Source organism: Anguilla rostrata, chromosome 5, assembly GCF_018555375.3.
Source record: "Anguilla rostrata isolate EN2019 chromosome 5, ASM1855537v3, whole genome shotgun sequence".
Taxonomy (NCBI): Eukaryota; Metazoa; Chordata; class Actinopteri; order Anguilliformes; family Anguillidae; genus Anguilla; species Anguilla rostrata.
In genome coordinates, this window is record NC_057937.1 from 45,077,587 (window position 1) to 45,092,809 (window position 15,223).

The 15,223-nt window shown below is 38.0% G+C and overlaps 1 protein-coding gene across 1 annotated transcript; it reads left to right on the plus strand.

Annotated features, from left to right (window-relative positions):
• Positions 1-573: 573 nt before the first annotated feature.
• LOC135255385 (solute carrier family 12 member 1-like) lies at positions 574-14,449 on the plus strand. The gene is made up of 26 exons (XM_064336483.1): positions 574-1,115; positions 2,515-2,649; positions 2,843-2,918; positions 3,980-4,075; positions 4,755-4,894; positions 5,192-5,302; positions 5,652-5,763; positions 6,000-6,127; positions 6,377-6,461; positions 7,173-7,324; positions 7,414-7,521; positions 7,785-7,908; positions 8,196-8,297; positions 8,655-8,810; positions 8,907-9,006; positions 9,214-9,325; positions 9,747-9,887; positions 10,090-10,196; positions 10,289-10,371; positions 11,068-11,181; positions 11,912-12,040; positions 12,372-12,483; positions 12,868-12,954; positions 13,065-13,200; positions 13,297-13,364; positions 13,603-14,449. The coding sequence occupies exons 1-26, from the start codon at positions 825-827 to the stop codon at positions 13,736-13,738; spliced, it is 3,141 nt and encodes a 1,046-aa protein (XP_064192553.1). The 5' UTR covers positions 574-824; the 3' UTR covers positions 13,739-14,449.
• The last annotated feature ends 774 nt before the right edge of the window (positions 14,450-15,223 follow it).

A 15,223-nucleotide genomic window follows, 5' to 3' on the forward strand; every position in this document is an offset into this window, starting at 1 on the left:
AAACAACAACAACTCTGTTAAGCCTCTAATAAGACTGTTAACCAATACCTGACCTTGACAGTGACCATAATGATATACTTAACACATTATGACCAACACTGCAACTCAATTTTCAACTAGTTCCTATTCTTGTAGCATTAATTATGCACTGCTCATCAGTGACAAGTGTCACTGAAAATCATCAATTTGATGACATTTTCAAATATATCATTATCCTGCATTTAAACAATGACCTCATGAATGTTCTTGTGTGGCTCCTTGTTCCGAAAAGTTGTTGAATGTAGGCTCATAAACTGTAGCACTATGGCTTAACATGTGCTCTCCAGTGCACTTCAAACAAGAATATTAATAATCAATACTTTAAAACACTAGAAGGAAGTGTCTTTATCTATTCTCAGCATTTACAACTCAGTTAATTTTTAAACAACCCCTATTTGTTCCTTTTAATGAATCAAGGACACTTCTGCCACCCCCTGAAAAAGCATTTAGGGTAGAGCCTGTGGATAGAGCCAATAGCATTCTCCCAATGGACTCCCCTGAGATAGTAAGGGTATAAATGCGTGTCAGGTACCATATTGTAATCCATATGAAGGGTATGAATGGTAAGCAATAATATTTTGAATCAAACTGAAGATATAGTCATGTCGCCATTCAGATAAGTAGGGTATCTGATCCCAGTGGAGATCCAGTGAACATCAACTTTAAGCTTTTCAATGTTGACCAATCCCATTTAGTTACTCAGTGGAATATTCAAAAATTTTGATCTTCAGTACTTTGTTTATTTTAACCAAAAGATTCTGAAAACAAACTCACCATAGATACCAATGGAAAAGTACAATGCCTTTGGAGGAGAAAATGTAAACCCAGTTTACGCCAAGTCTGTAGATGAGCCGCCACTTTATGAAGAGACATCCTTCTCGGGCACTACTGGGAATGGCTACCCAAATGGAGACAGACCTGACCGCAGGGAGGAAAGGTTTTCGGTTATTAGTGCCTTTGGTCACAACACGCTGGACAGAGTGCCCCGCATCGACTTCTACCGCAACGCGGGCAGCCTCAGCGGGAACCGAGTCGCCAGGCCCTCCCTGCAGGAACTCCACGATGTCTTCCAACGGGTGAGCACTGAGTCCAGGCTCGACCTCTGTGTGAGGTCTGAGCTGTGTGCTTGTTGAGTTCAGGCAGTGTCATCAACAATAAGATAAAGTGTTTCCATACTGTTTCGATACTCAAAGGTGGTTACCTTGAGAACACAAAAAATAAAGGCTCCATCACCATGTTTAGGTGGGTAGAGGAGGGAAAGGTATTTGTATCCTACCTCCTTTGAATGTTCCAGTCCAGAACACTTCAGAAAACTGGAGATATATAACTTACTTGTTTAATTAAATTGTTAATGAATTAATTATACTACACTGAACAGAATCTTTTTAATTTGCATTTAAATGGACAAAGAGTTACGAAAGTATAACGTTTAGATTTTTTCTTTTTTATTACAATAACACATGAGCTTAATAAGACATCAAAATATTACTCTTCTGTGCATTTATGTTTTCCTTTCCAAATTAAAGTACACTCCTTCAACAACTGGAACCCCGCAGCTTCTTTGCCTCAAAGAAAATTGAGTGAAAATGAAATTTCCAATTTGAAAAAATGGCATTGGTATTGCCAATTGATTTCATGTTGAGGAAAAATAAACTGATTTAATAAAGAAAGGCATAGCTATCCAATAATAGGTAAACAATGTTCTAACACATTACCCATGGAGATAAAGAATAGACAGTAAAGAAAAACAGATGGTACATGAGGCTGCAAAATGACATATAGCATGCAAGCAGTTAAAAAAGCGATCAATGGTGAAGGACAGACTATTGCAGTAATCATGTGGAAAACTACAGGAAACCCATAGAGAAACATTTAATTTATGAATAATAATGTCCCTCAGCAAATTCATTGATCCATCTTTCTTTAACTAGAGTAATTAATGCAAACAAAGTCTCAGAAGTTTCACCAAATCAGAGGGGGCGTAAACCAGCTGTCTTGATGGGAACCCAATCATTTGTTGCATAAACATCCAATATTCTGTCTTTTTAAATTATACCCAACCTCCACTGCTGCCTTGCTGTACCCACACAATCAACTTTTTCAAGGACAGAGTGTCCCCACTAGAAACATGGCTGCTGTTTATTATCAATCTTCATTAAAATCAAAATGCACTACTTCCCTCTAAGTCTTCTCCTGTGGGTTAGAAAGTGTACAAATATGAATTAGGGCTCTCTTCACTCTCTTTGGATAAGAAAACAATTAAAAGCACGTGACTGATTGACTGGCCTGCCTGGCCAGTGTTTCAAAGTTTGTGCCAATTATCAGTTTGCCTGTTCCTCAAGGTTAAAACAAAATAGTGCCTTTGAAATGTTTTTTTTTTCCCAAACTTAAAAATGTTGTGTCTCCCTCAGGTAAAATATAGGTTCAACATTTCAACACAGCTGCCTGGGTTAACCTTGTTTTCATTCACCATAGAATGATTCCCTGCCTCCAGACACTGTGGCTGAGATGGATGAGAGTGAGGGGATCCCCAATGATGATGTGGAGTCAGTCGTTCTGGAGGAGAACAACGGTGGATTTGTTAAATTTGGCTGGATCACGGGTGTGCTGGTGAGCATAAAGTCATGGTCGACCTATTTTACTTACAATTAGCCTCTTTTCCAAGACTTAGCTCTCAAAGCTACAAAGTGGGCACATACATTTCCAAGTCGCACATACACTTTATAATTTTGAGAACACAAGGCTCTTTGGTCCCTCTTCTTTCACCGCCTTCCCAAGTCTTACCCCGATGTTTCCTTTCTAGGTAAGATGCATGCTGAACATCTGGGGGGTGATGCTTTTCATCCGCCTTTCATGGGTGTTTGGTCAGGCTGGTGCTGGTAAGTGGCACTGCTATGCAGTCTGCTTCTGTCTCTTCCGAAGAACCCTGTGAGGGTAATTACCTTTCTCTATGGCTCTGTTCTTTCCAAAAACACGTGATGCATTCATAATGAAACTCATGAGAGGCATTCCACAGCGATGTGTATGAAAAATAACCTGAATTGTAAAACCAGCTACATGTAAACTGGCAGTGTCAGTAATGTCAGTAAGGTTCAGGGCAACAAAAATGAGACAAATTCAATAAATCTTATACTGAAAGAATCAACGTTCAGATTTCAAAGTGATAGTAATACAAAGAGGTAAGCGAAAGTGTGGCACGTCTTGGTCAGTAAGGAGTAAAGGCCAACTACTTATCAAGTATCAGCCTGTTGATGGTCAAACTAAATCTGAAGCTGGTCAATGCACACTCTAAAAGACTAGACAAGAAAGAATGTCAATGTTAGAACAGTTGTTGGTTACAGAATGTTACAGAGTCCATTCATTTATAATATAACCAATGTCTTTTGGCACCAAAGCACCACTATTTATGCATACCTCCTTTACTTTTTGCCTTCAAGGGCTGGCCTCAGAGTCATAGCCATTTATGATGCGTAACTAATGGCGATGGAAAGCCAAATGCTCTAGACAGGAAACTGGAAACTTTTTTTGTGCTTGAGTTGCTGCTTGATGCCTTGGGTTACAATTAGACGTTCAAATGGGCCATTTGTGATTCATTGCAGCTAATCGTTCTTTCTTAAGGTGTTAGAGATTTCACAAGGCATTGGTAAATTATTTCAGCATGAGCTCATTCATTCTTCTCAAGCTAAAGAGGGAGTGACGATGGCTTAGCACTTTTTAAAGTTATTTGCAATTTTTACAACTGAGTGAAAACGCTGTACAATGTCTCCTTTGAGTTGTGACATATTAAAAGGACATACTATGCAGCCATAAAATTCAGGTTACATAACTTATGCACACTTTCTTTGCAGTGCTGCATAGGTACATGGCTGGTTGTGACTGAGTTTTGAGAGAGTGTGCTCTGGTGCTGATATGTTACGACTGACAACTTTTGTGTTCCTAGGACTGGGAATTGTGATCATTGTCCTCAGTGTTGTGGTGACCACCGTTACTGGACTCTCAATGTCTGCCATCTGTACCAACGGAGTGGTCAGGGGAGGTAGGCGCATCTAACACACATAACCCGCGTAAGGGCAAATATACAGAAGTGCCCTTATCTTCACTTCCAGAAGAGATGGTAAGCAGAAGCACGTAAAGTACATCACAATACTCCATGAGTAAATCTATCAAAATAAACCACAAAATACTAGAGCAAAAAGTATCAAAATATAATGATACAAAATACAATAATTTCTTGAAAAGCACGTTTTGTTGTAAAAGGCGTAGGACCAAATCATTTTTCATGTAACTTTTTTTTGGATAACTTTCAGTTCATTCTAAACATAAATATTTGTCTATTCTGACCAAAGGAGAGGCTTTGTTACTTTTCTAGCTTGCAGGTTAGACTATTTGCAACAGTATCAAAGTAGAATTGTTTAAACATTATGATGTTTAAAACACAATGCAGACGTGAATTGATTATTTTTTTAAATCAGCAACAATTTGACATAGGGGGAAAACAACGAAGGAAACAAAACATTGAATGTTATTTTATTTTTTATACATCCATCTTCTTATAAGATACCATGACTCATTTTAACAGCAAACATATTTATATGTGGATTATATCCGTATTGTAAATCATGATTCCTGGCTTAGTTCCATCATTCTATACAGAAAAAGCACCAGCCCAGGAGTGTGTAACCATTAACCATGTGACCACTGCATTGTGTCTTCAGGGGGAGCATACTACCTGATCTCCCGCAGTTTAGGACCAGAGTTTGGTGGGTCTATTGGCCTGATTTTTGCATTTGCCAATGCTGTGGCTGTGGCTATGTACGTGGTTGGGTTTTCAGAGACAGTGGTGGACCTTCTGAAGGTAGGTCTGGAAACCGAGGAATAATTACAACAGTAAGGGATAAATTACGACACTTTCAACAAGTGCAAATAAATTAAAGTCAATTAAAATGCTTAAAAGGCTAATTTTCATTGACTTAGCAAGTAAATTGAAGTTGAGTTTTATTATAATAGTTAAAGCAAATGGCAACAAAGACATGTACATTTTAACTGTAGAACATACAATACATAGCAGTGCTTGGTCTATAAGTAATGTAACTTCAAGAAACAATAACATTTTATTAATTTTAATAGTTTCCAAAACTGTTGTATTTTACAGGAGAATAATGCCACAATGGTGGATGACGTTAATGACATCCGAATCATTGGATGCATTACGGTGATTTTGCTTTTGGGGATCTCACTAGCTGGAATGGAGTGGGAGGCTAAGGTGACTGAAAAAAATTGCTTTTCATTAACACTCCAACAAATGTCTCACATAGGAAGCACCATTCCCTCCTGTTAGAATTTTCAACATGAGTGACAAAGTTTTACTCGAGAAGAGACGATGAAACCTCTCTGCACGCTCTTTATTTTCTCTGACTTCCTTCATGTTATGCATTTAAAGTCTCTCATTAGAATTTGCTTTACAGTGACTTTTCGACAGAGAAAACTGTAAGCATTACTTGAATTAACCAGAACTGCTTAGCCCAATTAAAGGATCGGTAAATAATACCGATCACACCTGTGTGTTGAGAAGTGACAAAAGGATGATACAAAAATGTTCTCTTCTCCTATAGGCCCAAGTTTTCCTGCTGATTATCCTGCTGGTGGCCATTCTAAATGTGTTTGTAGGGACAGTCATTCCGTCCACGGAAGCTAAGCGATCCAGAGGATTCTTCAATTATCGCGGTGACTGAAATAATGAAGTGTTTGCTACGATAATGATGACTGATTCCACAGTCTTAAACAGGCTTGAATTATTACATTTTAAATGGCATGTAATGATAGAGCTGTTGTATTACAGCAAAACACAGCCACGAGAATGCCATTGCAATCACAAAAGTACAATCAAGTCTGTAGAATATGTGAAACCGAATACAGGTTTATAATAATCTGATATCAAGACCATGTTCAATATCTTGCAGTGTCCATAATGAGGGAAAACTTTACACCGGACTTCCGAGATGGAGAGACATTTTTTTCTGTCTTTGCCATCTTCTTCCCTGCGGCCACAGGCATTCTGGCAGGTGCAAACATCTCTGGGGATCTGAAGGTAAGAACTATACAGGTGGATGGTCTTTTTTCTACTTCCCATACCTCAATTGTATAGTATTTTGTTGTGAAAATTTAAAAAAAGATTGTGATTCCAATTATAATTTTCTTATAACTGCAGCTCATTGTCTTTAAATTTGAATAACAGATAGACATTGAGTTAGACGTTCTAGAATGAGTAATATTGCCTTAAATATGTTTAAAGTACGAAGTGCAATGCTTTTGCTGATTGTAATATTGCTTTGTAAAGGATCCTCAGGCTGCGATTCCCAAAGGAACTCTGCTGGCTATCTTTATCACAGCAGTCACCTATTTGGCTGTGGCCCTCTGTGTCTGTAAGTAAACTTTAAGAATAATAATGAATTTAGTTCAAATATGCCATTTCATTTTTTCCTGTTTCTTGTAAATGTATGCAAACTATTCTTAACGAGCATTATCAAAAAGTGAATTATGTTGAATCTACTTGATTGTATTCCTTAATACACGCTGGAGTAGACTAATACAATTTTAAATGAAAGGACTACTGTTAGTAATGGATTACCGTTTATTTTATATAATTACACAGTTATTCCTTAGACTCCCTTACTGCTCCAAGCAAATTGATCTGGAAGATCTTATAATGCCACGATTAATATTCATTATAAAAACTCTTAAAGCACAAAGGCTTGCGCACTTGGAAATCGATAAACACCCAAGGCAGACAAAACACTGGTCCAATCAAGTCACTGGCTCAGTGCCTCGCCCAGTCTTGACAATAAAGTTTAATACATTACTTTGCTGGAACAAGTCTTTCCAAAAATCAATGGAACACCCTAATTGGCAACAAAAAAAAAAAAAGCAAGCTTTAAAATGTACAGATCAATCAAAAGCAACTAATACAGGCAGGGTCTAAACTGCAGTCATACCAGTGTATTACCTTGAATCTCACAATTATGCAGAGAGGCAGTAGACTGTACAATTGGTCGCGTATGCAGTAGGCTACCATGTTGCGTGGTGATCCTTGTTTCAACCAAAACCCATTGACACAATGGTTCTGTTTTTCGTAGCCGCAACTGTAGTGCGTGATGCAACTGGCAATCTCAACGACACTATCGCCAATGGAGCTAGCTGTAACTTTTCAGCCGCCTGTGAATTTGGATTTGACTTTTCATCCTGCAAGGACAAACCCTGTAAATTTGGCCTCATGAATAACTTCCAGGTATGCCACAAAACCATTTCAGAATGCCGTTATATGAATGCAAAATGTATATACAGTATTAATGTGAATTCAATTCTAAATACCTTTAGGTCATGACCATGGTGTCTGGTATCGGTCCACTGATCACAGCAGGAACGTTCTCCGCTACTCTGTCCTCCGCTCTAGCTTCACTTGTTAGTGCACCCAAAGTCTTTCAGGTGAGAACACAAAATTTTGTATATACTATATATATACTTTTTTTTGGAATGTATAAAAACTTAAAGCATAGCATTCTATAGAATACCACAGTAATCTGCTAATTTGGCGCAGGCTTATTTTAGTTTATCATTGTATATTCACCTTGAATGTAGGCTATAGCAGGCAGGCTGTTAGGGTGGGATGGGGCTTGACACTGCCTGTTAGGCCAGCACTGTGTATTTACATAATTTCTGAATTACTGTGTAAAATTCCCAACCCACAGGCGTTGTGCAAAGACAACATTTACAAGGCACTGCACTTCTTTGCCAAAGGACACGGCAAAAACAACGAGCCTCTCCGCGGCTATGTCCTCACCTTCATCATTGCAGTGGCTTTCATTTTGATAGGTGACTATGTTTGAAATCAAACCTAGGGGAGTGTCTGGAATTCTGGAGCTGTACATTTGCTACTGTAAATTTATTATTTAATATAATATATCTCAGTTTCTCTTTGGTTCTTTGGTTTGGGTGAGAGTTTGATAAAATATGGGTGTGTTCACAAACATAAGTATGTTAACATTAGTATTCCACATAAGGATCAACATATGTTTGCCTTACACTCTCCTTCAGAAACTCTGCTGTTCTAGTACTTGTTGCCATCACCGAAACTAACTTACGTTTCTCTTTATTTCTAGCCGAGCTCAACGTCATTGCTCCCATTATTTCAAACTTCTTCTTGGCTTCCTACGCTCTCATCAACTTCTCCTGCTTCCATGCCTCCTATGCTAAATCACCAGGTCATATTTCCTAATACTCTTACATCATTTGTGTATGACAAAGCTAACAGTTTCATACTTAAAAGAGGGATCAACAGGTGACACTACATCCCACAATAAAGGCAAAGTCCAAAGAGGTCTGACCGTATTCCTGAAATAAAGAATCTTGTGTGCTTTTATCATACAAGTGGAAACATGCCATTTACTTTGAAAGAATATGAAGGCTAGGAAGAAAGTGTTTTGTATGGAAATTTCAGCTTCATATACAGAATGCTGTGTTATATCATAACATAGCTCATTGCTAATACATTAATCATGATTACCAATATTTCTAATGTAGGCCCAAATTTTTAATTATGGTGAAATCTTATTCTTTAGGTTGGAGGCCTGCCTACAAATACTACAACATGTGGCTGTCTCTGTTTGGAGCGGTGTTGTGCTGCGCTGTGATGTTCGTCATCAACTGGTGGGCAGCGCTACTCACTTACGCCATTGAGATCTTCCTCTACATCTATGTCACAGTGAAGAAACCCGGTAAAGCCCTTAATGGAGATTCATCAAACATAAAATAATAAACCTGCTTCTATTTATTTATTTATTTATTTCATTTGTTTTTTTTCTTTCGCTCAGATGTTAACTGGGGCTCCTCTACCCAGGCAGTGACATTTGTTAATGCTGTGAACAATGCACTGAGCTTAACCAAAGTAGATGACCACATCAAAAATTTCAGGTATGAACTACAGTATGACCAACAAAATTATTTTTTATCTAAATTAGAAACTGAGAATGTTTATTTGGGGTTCATGATTTTTTAAAATAGAATTCCACAAACATTATGAACATTACGTTGATGAAATGCAGGTATAATTATATTCTATATTGACATTTTTGACAATGTTGACTGTATTGGTCTGAAGTCCATCACCATCACCCTTAGGCCACAATGTATCGTGCTGACTGGTGCACCGAAGACCAGACCAGCTCTCCTTGACATTGCACACTCCTTCTCTAAGAACTATGGGCTATGCCTCACCTGCCAAGTGTTTGTGGTAAGAACAGACCCTCATCTTGTTTTTGTGTCACTGGCTGGCTGAGATCGAGCAAAACAATACATAGCCAGCAAATTTTATTTGAGCCAATCAAAGCCAAGTGCAAAAGATGGTCAGATCAAGTCTTTTATGCTGCCACAGTTTAACGTGAACCTCTTATTTAGACAGAGGCCAGAGGCAAGCCGGCAGGTTGAGTGACTTAAGACTCCACCACGAGAGGGCAAGCATTTATCCTCATAGTTAGATATATTATTGTATACCCTGTATATTTTGCATTCATTTCAAAAGGGATGAGATGGTAATAAATGTTGAATTCAGCCATCAACTGTCTAATCACTATCATAAGTTAATAGGCCCATGGACCAACAATGATGCCCACTGCAGTGTCGTTCTGGTGATAACTGACTACACCTCCATTCAGGGGCTAAAGACAGAGATGATCCAGGAGATGAACATGGGCATGGAACATCACCAGACATGGCTCAACAAGAAAAAACGCAAAGCATTTTACAAGGCAGTGACCAGCGACAACTTCAGGGAAGGGGTTCAGAGCCTCCTGCAAGTATGCATTCTTGACAAACTCACCAAAATATGACATGGGTATCTGAATAACAAAGCCACTTGTAGTTTTGTCGCCTCATTTATGTATCAGTATCAATATCAAAATGTGCTGACATTGATACTGAAATATAATATTTACTATTTTCAAAATTTGGAGCTTAAAGGCATATGGTACTCACAGTTACTCTGCTATTTATGTTTAGGCTGCAGGCATTGGCAGACTCAAACCAAATACAATGGTGATTGGGTTCAAGAAAGACTGGAAGAGTGCGGGGACAGCTGATGTTCAAAGCTATGTGGGCGTGCTGCAGTAAGTTACTGACATGCACTCATACCTCGGCAGATCTTTCTGTGAGGGAGGCAGGATGGAAGGCTTTAACCACTTGCTTTTCTTTGTGGCAGTGATGCGTTTGACTTGGAATATGGAGTAGTGGTGCTCAGGATCAGCCAAGGACTTGACATCTCTCACATCCTTCAGGCTGAAGGTGGGTGCGCCTCACTGGATATAAAATATAAACACCCTAAAAACATTGTGCTTCTGTACTTGGCTATAGCATAGCAAACAAACAAACATACTGTTTGATAAAGTCTTGACATAGGCTACTTTGCTGGATGAACAGACTAGCCTGTTCATTCATTTTCATGGTGCCTTGTAGATCATCTCTGGTGTTTATATGTTTTTTGCTTCATGGTCACTTCATGACCTTCAATTCTTCAATGTTTACCATGCATCAACCAGTTGGGTGCCAAAAATGTGATATTTGAGGCCCCTCCCCACCCTATACAATGCTTTTAAATTCAGTAGTGAGGTAAAACTACAATACAACCCAATATCACTACTTACCATTAAAAAACCTTTCAAAGATCTAGGTTTTTACTACAACAAACCTGCAGGCAAACTTGCATGCTTAAGACTCAGCTAGCAAAATAGATTAGGGCACAGCATGAACACAGGACACATTCCATTTTGATGTTTAGCCCATATCCTTTATTACTTCTTCATAGCAATCAGAGAGATCCTGGCTCTGGGTCATTATTTTTGGAGTCTGAAAATGTAAAATACTGAGGTAAAGCCCAATTTCAAATGAGACCATCCACGTAACATATCTAGTCACATTATAGGAGTTACAGGTCTCTAAATTTAACTTTGATTGCCTTTTGTGTATTGTTTTTGCCTTCAGAGGAAATGGAGAGACTGGCATTAGAACAGTCCTTGGAGGGGATGGATTCCCAAGGAGGTGGTAAGGGACTATTCAAAAGGTCCAGGAAATCATCAAAGCAAGTTCTTACAAAAGGTACTTTCAGCATTGATAAAAAATAGTACATTTAGGCTAAAGAATTTTACAATGGATGATGACTCATGATTGACAGCATATCATGCAAATACTTCCTCAGGGTCAGTGGTGAATGAGGGAAAGCGTCAGAGTATTACAGTTTGTGTAGAACAACACAGGCCTTTCGTGAACCTTCCATACAGGTCCCTGAGGACGAAGCTGTCTAGCTGCATCTTTTCATATTCTGTTTGCCTCTTTCAAGGCGCTGAAAGCCCTCAGGAAACCGCTGAACGGAGGCTTCAAAAAGTGTCTAGACCAAATATCATATCTGACAAACGAAGCCAATGATACACTCCTCTTTTTAATCAAAATGTTTAAAAAACAAAAAAGGCAGTATGCCCCTCCTACCACAATAAAATGAATAAAAGGTTCCGGGTGAAAAAGCTTTGGCACTAATCGAATAAGATTATCACTTTCATTTTCCAGCTTTCCAGCAAAATGTCTTATAACTAAGCTCAGAGCACTGCTTCAAAACACCAGAGGGAGCGTGCAGTATATCCACTTTCCAATATGTCAGCTTTACTTTTACTGTTGGAAAATAAATACATAGCAACAGATTTTTAAATTGAAATGTTGGACTCAGCTGATACATGCATATTAATCTGGATGGGGAAATTGCCCTTGCTCTACCCTTCTCTCTTCATACCTGCCTGTCATTCCCTTTCTTCTCTCCATGTTTCCCTCTTTACAGATTCGGTAATTATAACTCAGTCTGCTCAGGCAGCCAGAGTTAGTCCGAGGCTGGTAGAGTCCAGCACTCAGTTCCAGAAGAAACAGTCCAAAGGAACCATTGATGTATGGTGGCTCTTCGACGATGGAGGTAAAATTACAGCTGTCACATTAGATTTTTAAAAGCCTGCAAAGCCATAAAAGTTAATGTTGATGGTTTCAAAGAAGAATTTTGCATCAAAATAAGATACTGTTATCCATCAAATTTGTTCCTCTCCTTCCTGTTTAAAGACCCTGTGCAGTAGTGTTGTTTACTTTTTGTGTCCATTAAGCCATAAGAAAAAGGTGTACATGCATCTTTATCAAACTTATAAATGGGAAAATAATAACAATAATTAACAGTAAGTAAAAAGTGAACTCTCTTGCAGAATAAAAAAAACCCTGCGAATGCTCTCATTAAATGAATGTTCTCACTCATTTAGGCCTCACTCTCCTGATCCCCTACATCCTTACAACACGCAAGAAATGGAAAGACTGCAAGATGAGGATCTTCTTTGCAGGGCAGACTGACCGCATTGAACAAGACAAAGCCGAGTGGGTGAAAGTCACATTTGTGTATCTGTTCAGCTCAGAACAATGAGAAAACGGAACCTTTGGCTGATAGAAATACAGATTATACTACTTCTTGCTGTGTACCACAATACAACAGTGTGTCACCAACTGACTTAAGATCTAATCACAACTTAATCACACTATTGTATTGGTTATGCTGCGGGAGGGCTTAGAGTAGTGATAGAGAACCAATAAGCTTGCAAAAATGCAGATTGATTTGTTCTTCATTCCTATCATACCTTACAAAAACAACCACTAATGGAGGAAAATCCAATTAACTACATTTATTACTTGTGAAAACAGCCTGTAGTCTGTTCACAAAGTTTTTTTCTTTTGTCAATTCAAATGTATTTGTTTATCATTTAGAATGGAGTCACTTCTGTCAAAATTCAGAATCAAATGCAATGACATTAATGTCATTGCTGACCTCAACACTAAACCAAGTGCAGAGAGGTAAGAACACTGCGCCCAAAAGAGATGAAGTGCCTCTAGAAGTGTTCCATTCTCCATTCCCATGCAAGTTAACATGTGGTTTGATACATACGTGCGGCTTTCTGTTCTAGCTGGAAAGTGTTCGAGGACATGATCAAGCCATTCCGCCTTCATGAAAGCACCAAAAACATAGGTAGCGCTGAGACACAGAGGAGGGATAGCCAATGGAATATCACTGATGCAGAAATGGAGATGCTGGAGGACAAGGTATAATGTGGCTTAAGAAACCAAGACTACATCTCAAAATCACAGTAATACACAGAAGGTTTGATTTTTTCCACTTTATCTCCTTTCCCTACACAGACACGACTCCAGGTCAGGCTTAATGAACTGCTACAGGAGAACTCGAGAGCTGCTAACCTCATCATTCTGTAAGTGCCCTACTTCAGTCTCTTTCAGATTCGAGAGAGCATGCTACATCGAGTTGCAGTAAAGGCTGAACAGCTAGGGAGAGATTTGTAGTGAGTAAATAGGCAGGATGTTTATTTGTGGGTTTATTTAGCTATTCTATAATAATGCATTGAGAGCCATGAGTACAGATAAAACTCATACTTGGTGTGAAATAAACTGTGCTGTATTCTGGAGGTCACTGTTTTCTACATCATGTAGGAGTATGCCCATTGCTCGGAAGGGGGCTGTTTCTGACCACCTCTACATGGCCTGGCTGGATATCCTCACTAAGAACCTTCCACCCACCCTGCTGATCAGAGGAAACCACAAGAGTGTACTGACCTTCTACTCTTAAATACATCGCCAGCCATCTATACAATGAGAAACCATGAGGTGACAAACTATGTAGCTCAAAAATGGAACAGAGTTACATAGGCAGCTCCTATGGTGCCCTCTACTGACAATATTAAATATAATATGTCACGCATCTACTCTTCATGCCAAGTACACACGTACAAAATGCTAATTAAAATTAAAATTTGAGGATTTATAAATTATCATGATATAGGAAAAGTATAGAAATTTATATTTAGAAAGGAAATCAAATCTGCAGGATGATGAACCCAAGGGGATTTTTTGCATGTGATTGTGTTCATTTTTATTTGCTGTGAGAAAACAGCCTTCAACGAGACATTTCACATAAATCACTGGTAATATAACAATTTGTACAGATGTATTCAAGCTGTTTCCATGCAAATGTTGTTTTACATACTAACAACTGCATTTTAACTGATGTATGCCATAATTAACCAATCTAAATAGACTAAAAATTCCACTGTATTAATTTATAATAGCATTGTGTATGTTCCCATTAAATATTTCAGTTAGAAGTTTAGTCAGATTTATTATGAATACCATTTTGTATTAATTTTAATTTGCAATTGCCAATTTACATTTATTGTGGTTTAGTATTGTGTTTTATAGGAAAGGTGTTCTTGTAACGCTTAACTCATAAGGGAAGTTTTTTATTAGAAAAAAAAAACAATAAAGATGCTTATTTATCTGGCTTTGTTGTTTTATCTCATACAACAAGGTATTTCAGCATCACAGACAAAAATAATAGTTCTAAAGATATGTTGTCAGGAAAGTTTATTATATTAGTAATCTGAATCAAATGACACTGCGGTTAAAATTGTTAATAAATAAGTAGCCCATTACAACTAAAGGATTTTATAACAACAACACATGTTGCTATTTACGTACTGATTATGATTAACTAACACCTAATGATAATGGAAGATATTGCTTTGTGTTAGATGCTTCATGTGTTTTACAGTGTTACATTCATTCTCCTTTATAAAATACTTTCTTAATGCTGGGCTATTTGTTTGCAAAGAATGAGTGAATATTTATTTGTGCTTCTTGTGCTTTTATTCATAATGTTGCCTACTTCAAATTTATATTTATCTTATGAGGTTACAGAAAAGTAAAGCCTATTATTCAAATAAGATTTTACAGATGAACACAATGCTATTAAGACAGATAGATGGGAAACTCTGAGCTCTGGCCAAGAGTACATTTTGAGACTATGCCCAAAAACAAATAAGATTAATGACTGAATGTCCAGCAACTTAAAAAAAAACTGTATGTGTTGTATCATGTGTACCCAATAGAAAAAACAATACCCAAGAGAAAACCAATGAATTCACATCTGGAGCTTTGATATGTGTGCCTTGTGTGTTCAGGGTTCTGCCTTTGTATAAAAGTAGTCATTGCTCATGATTCAAGGCTCTGAAACCATTTCACACAAATCCAGACACTAGGATCAAAAAACAAAGTA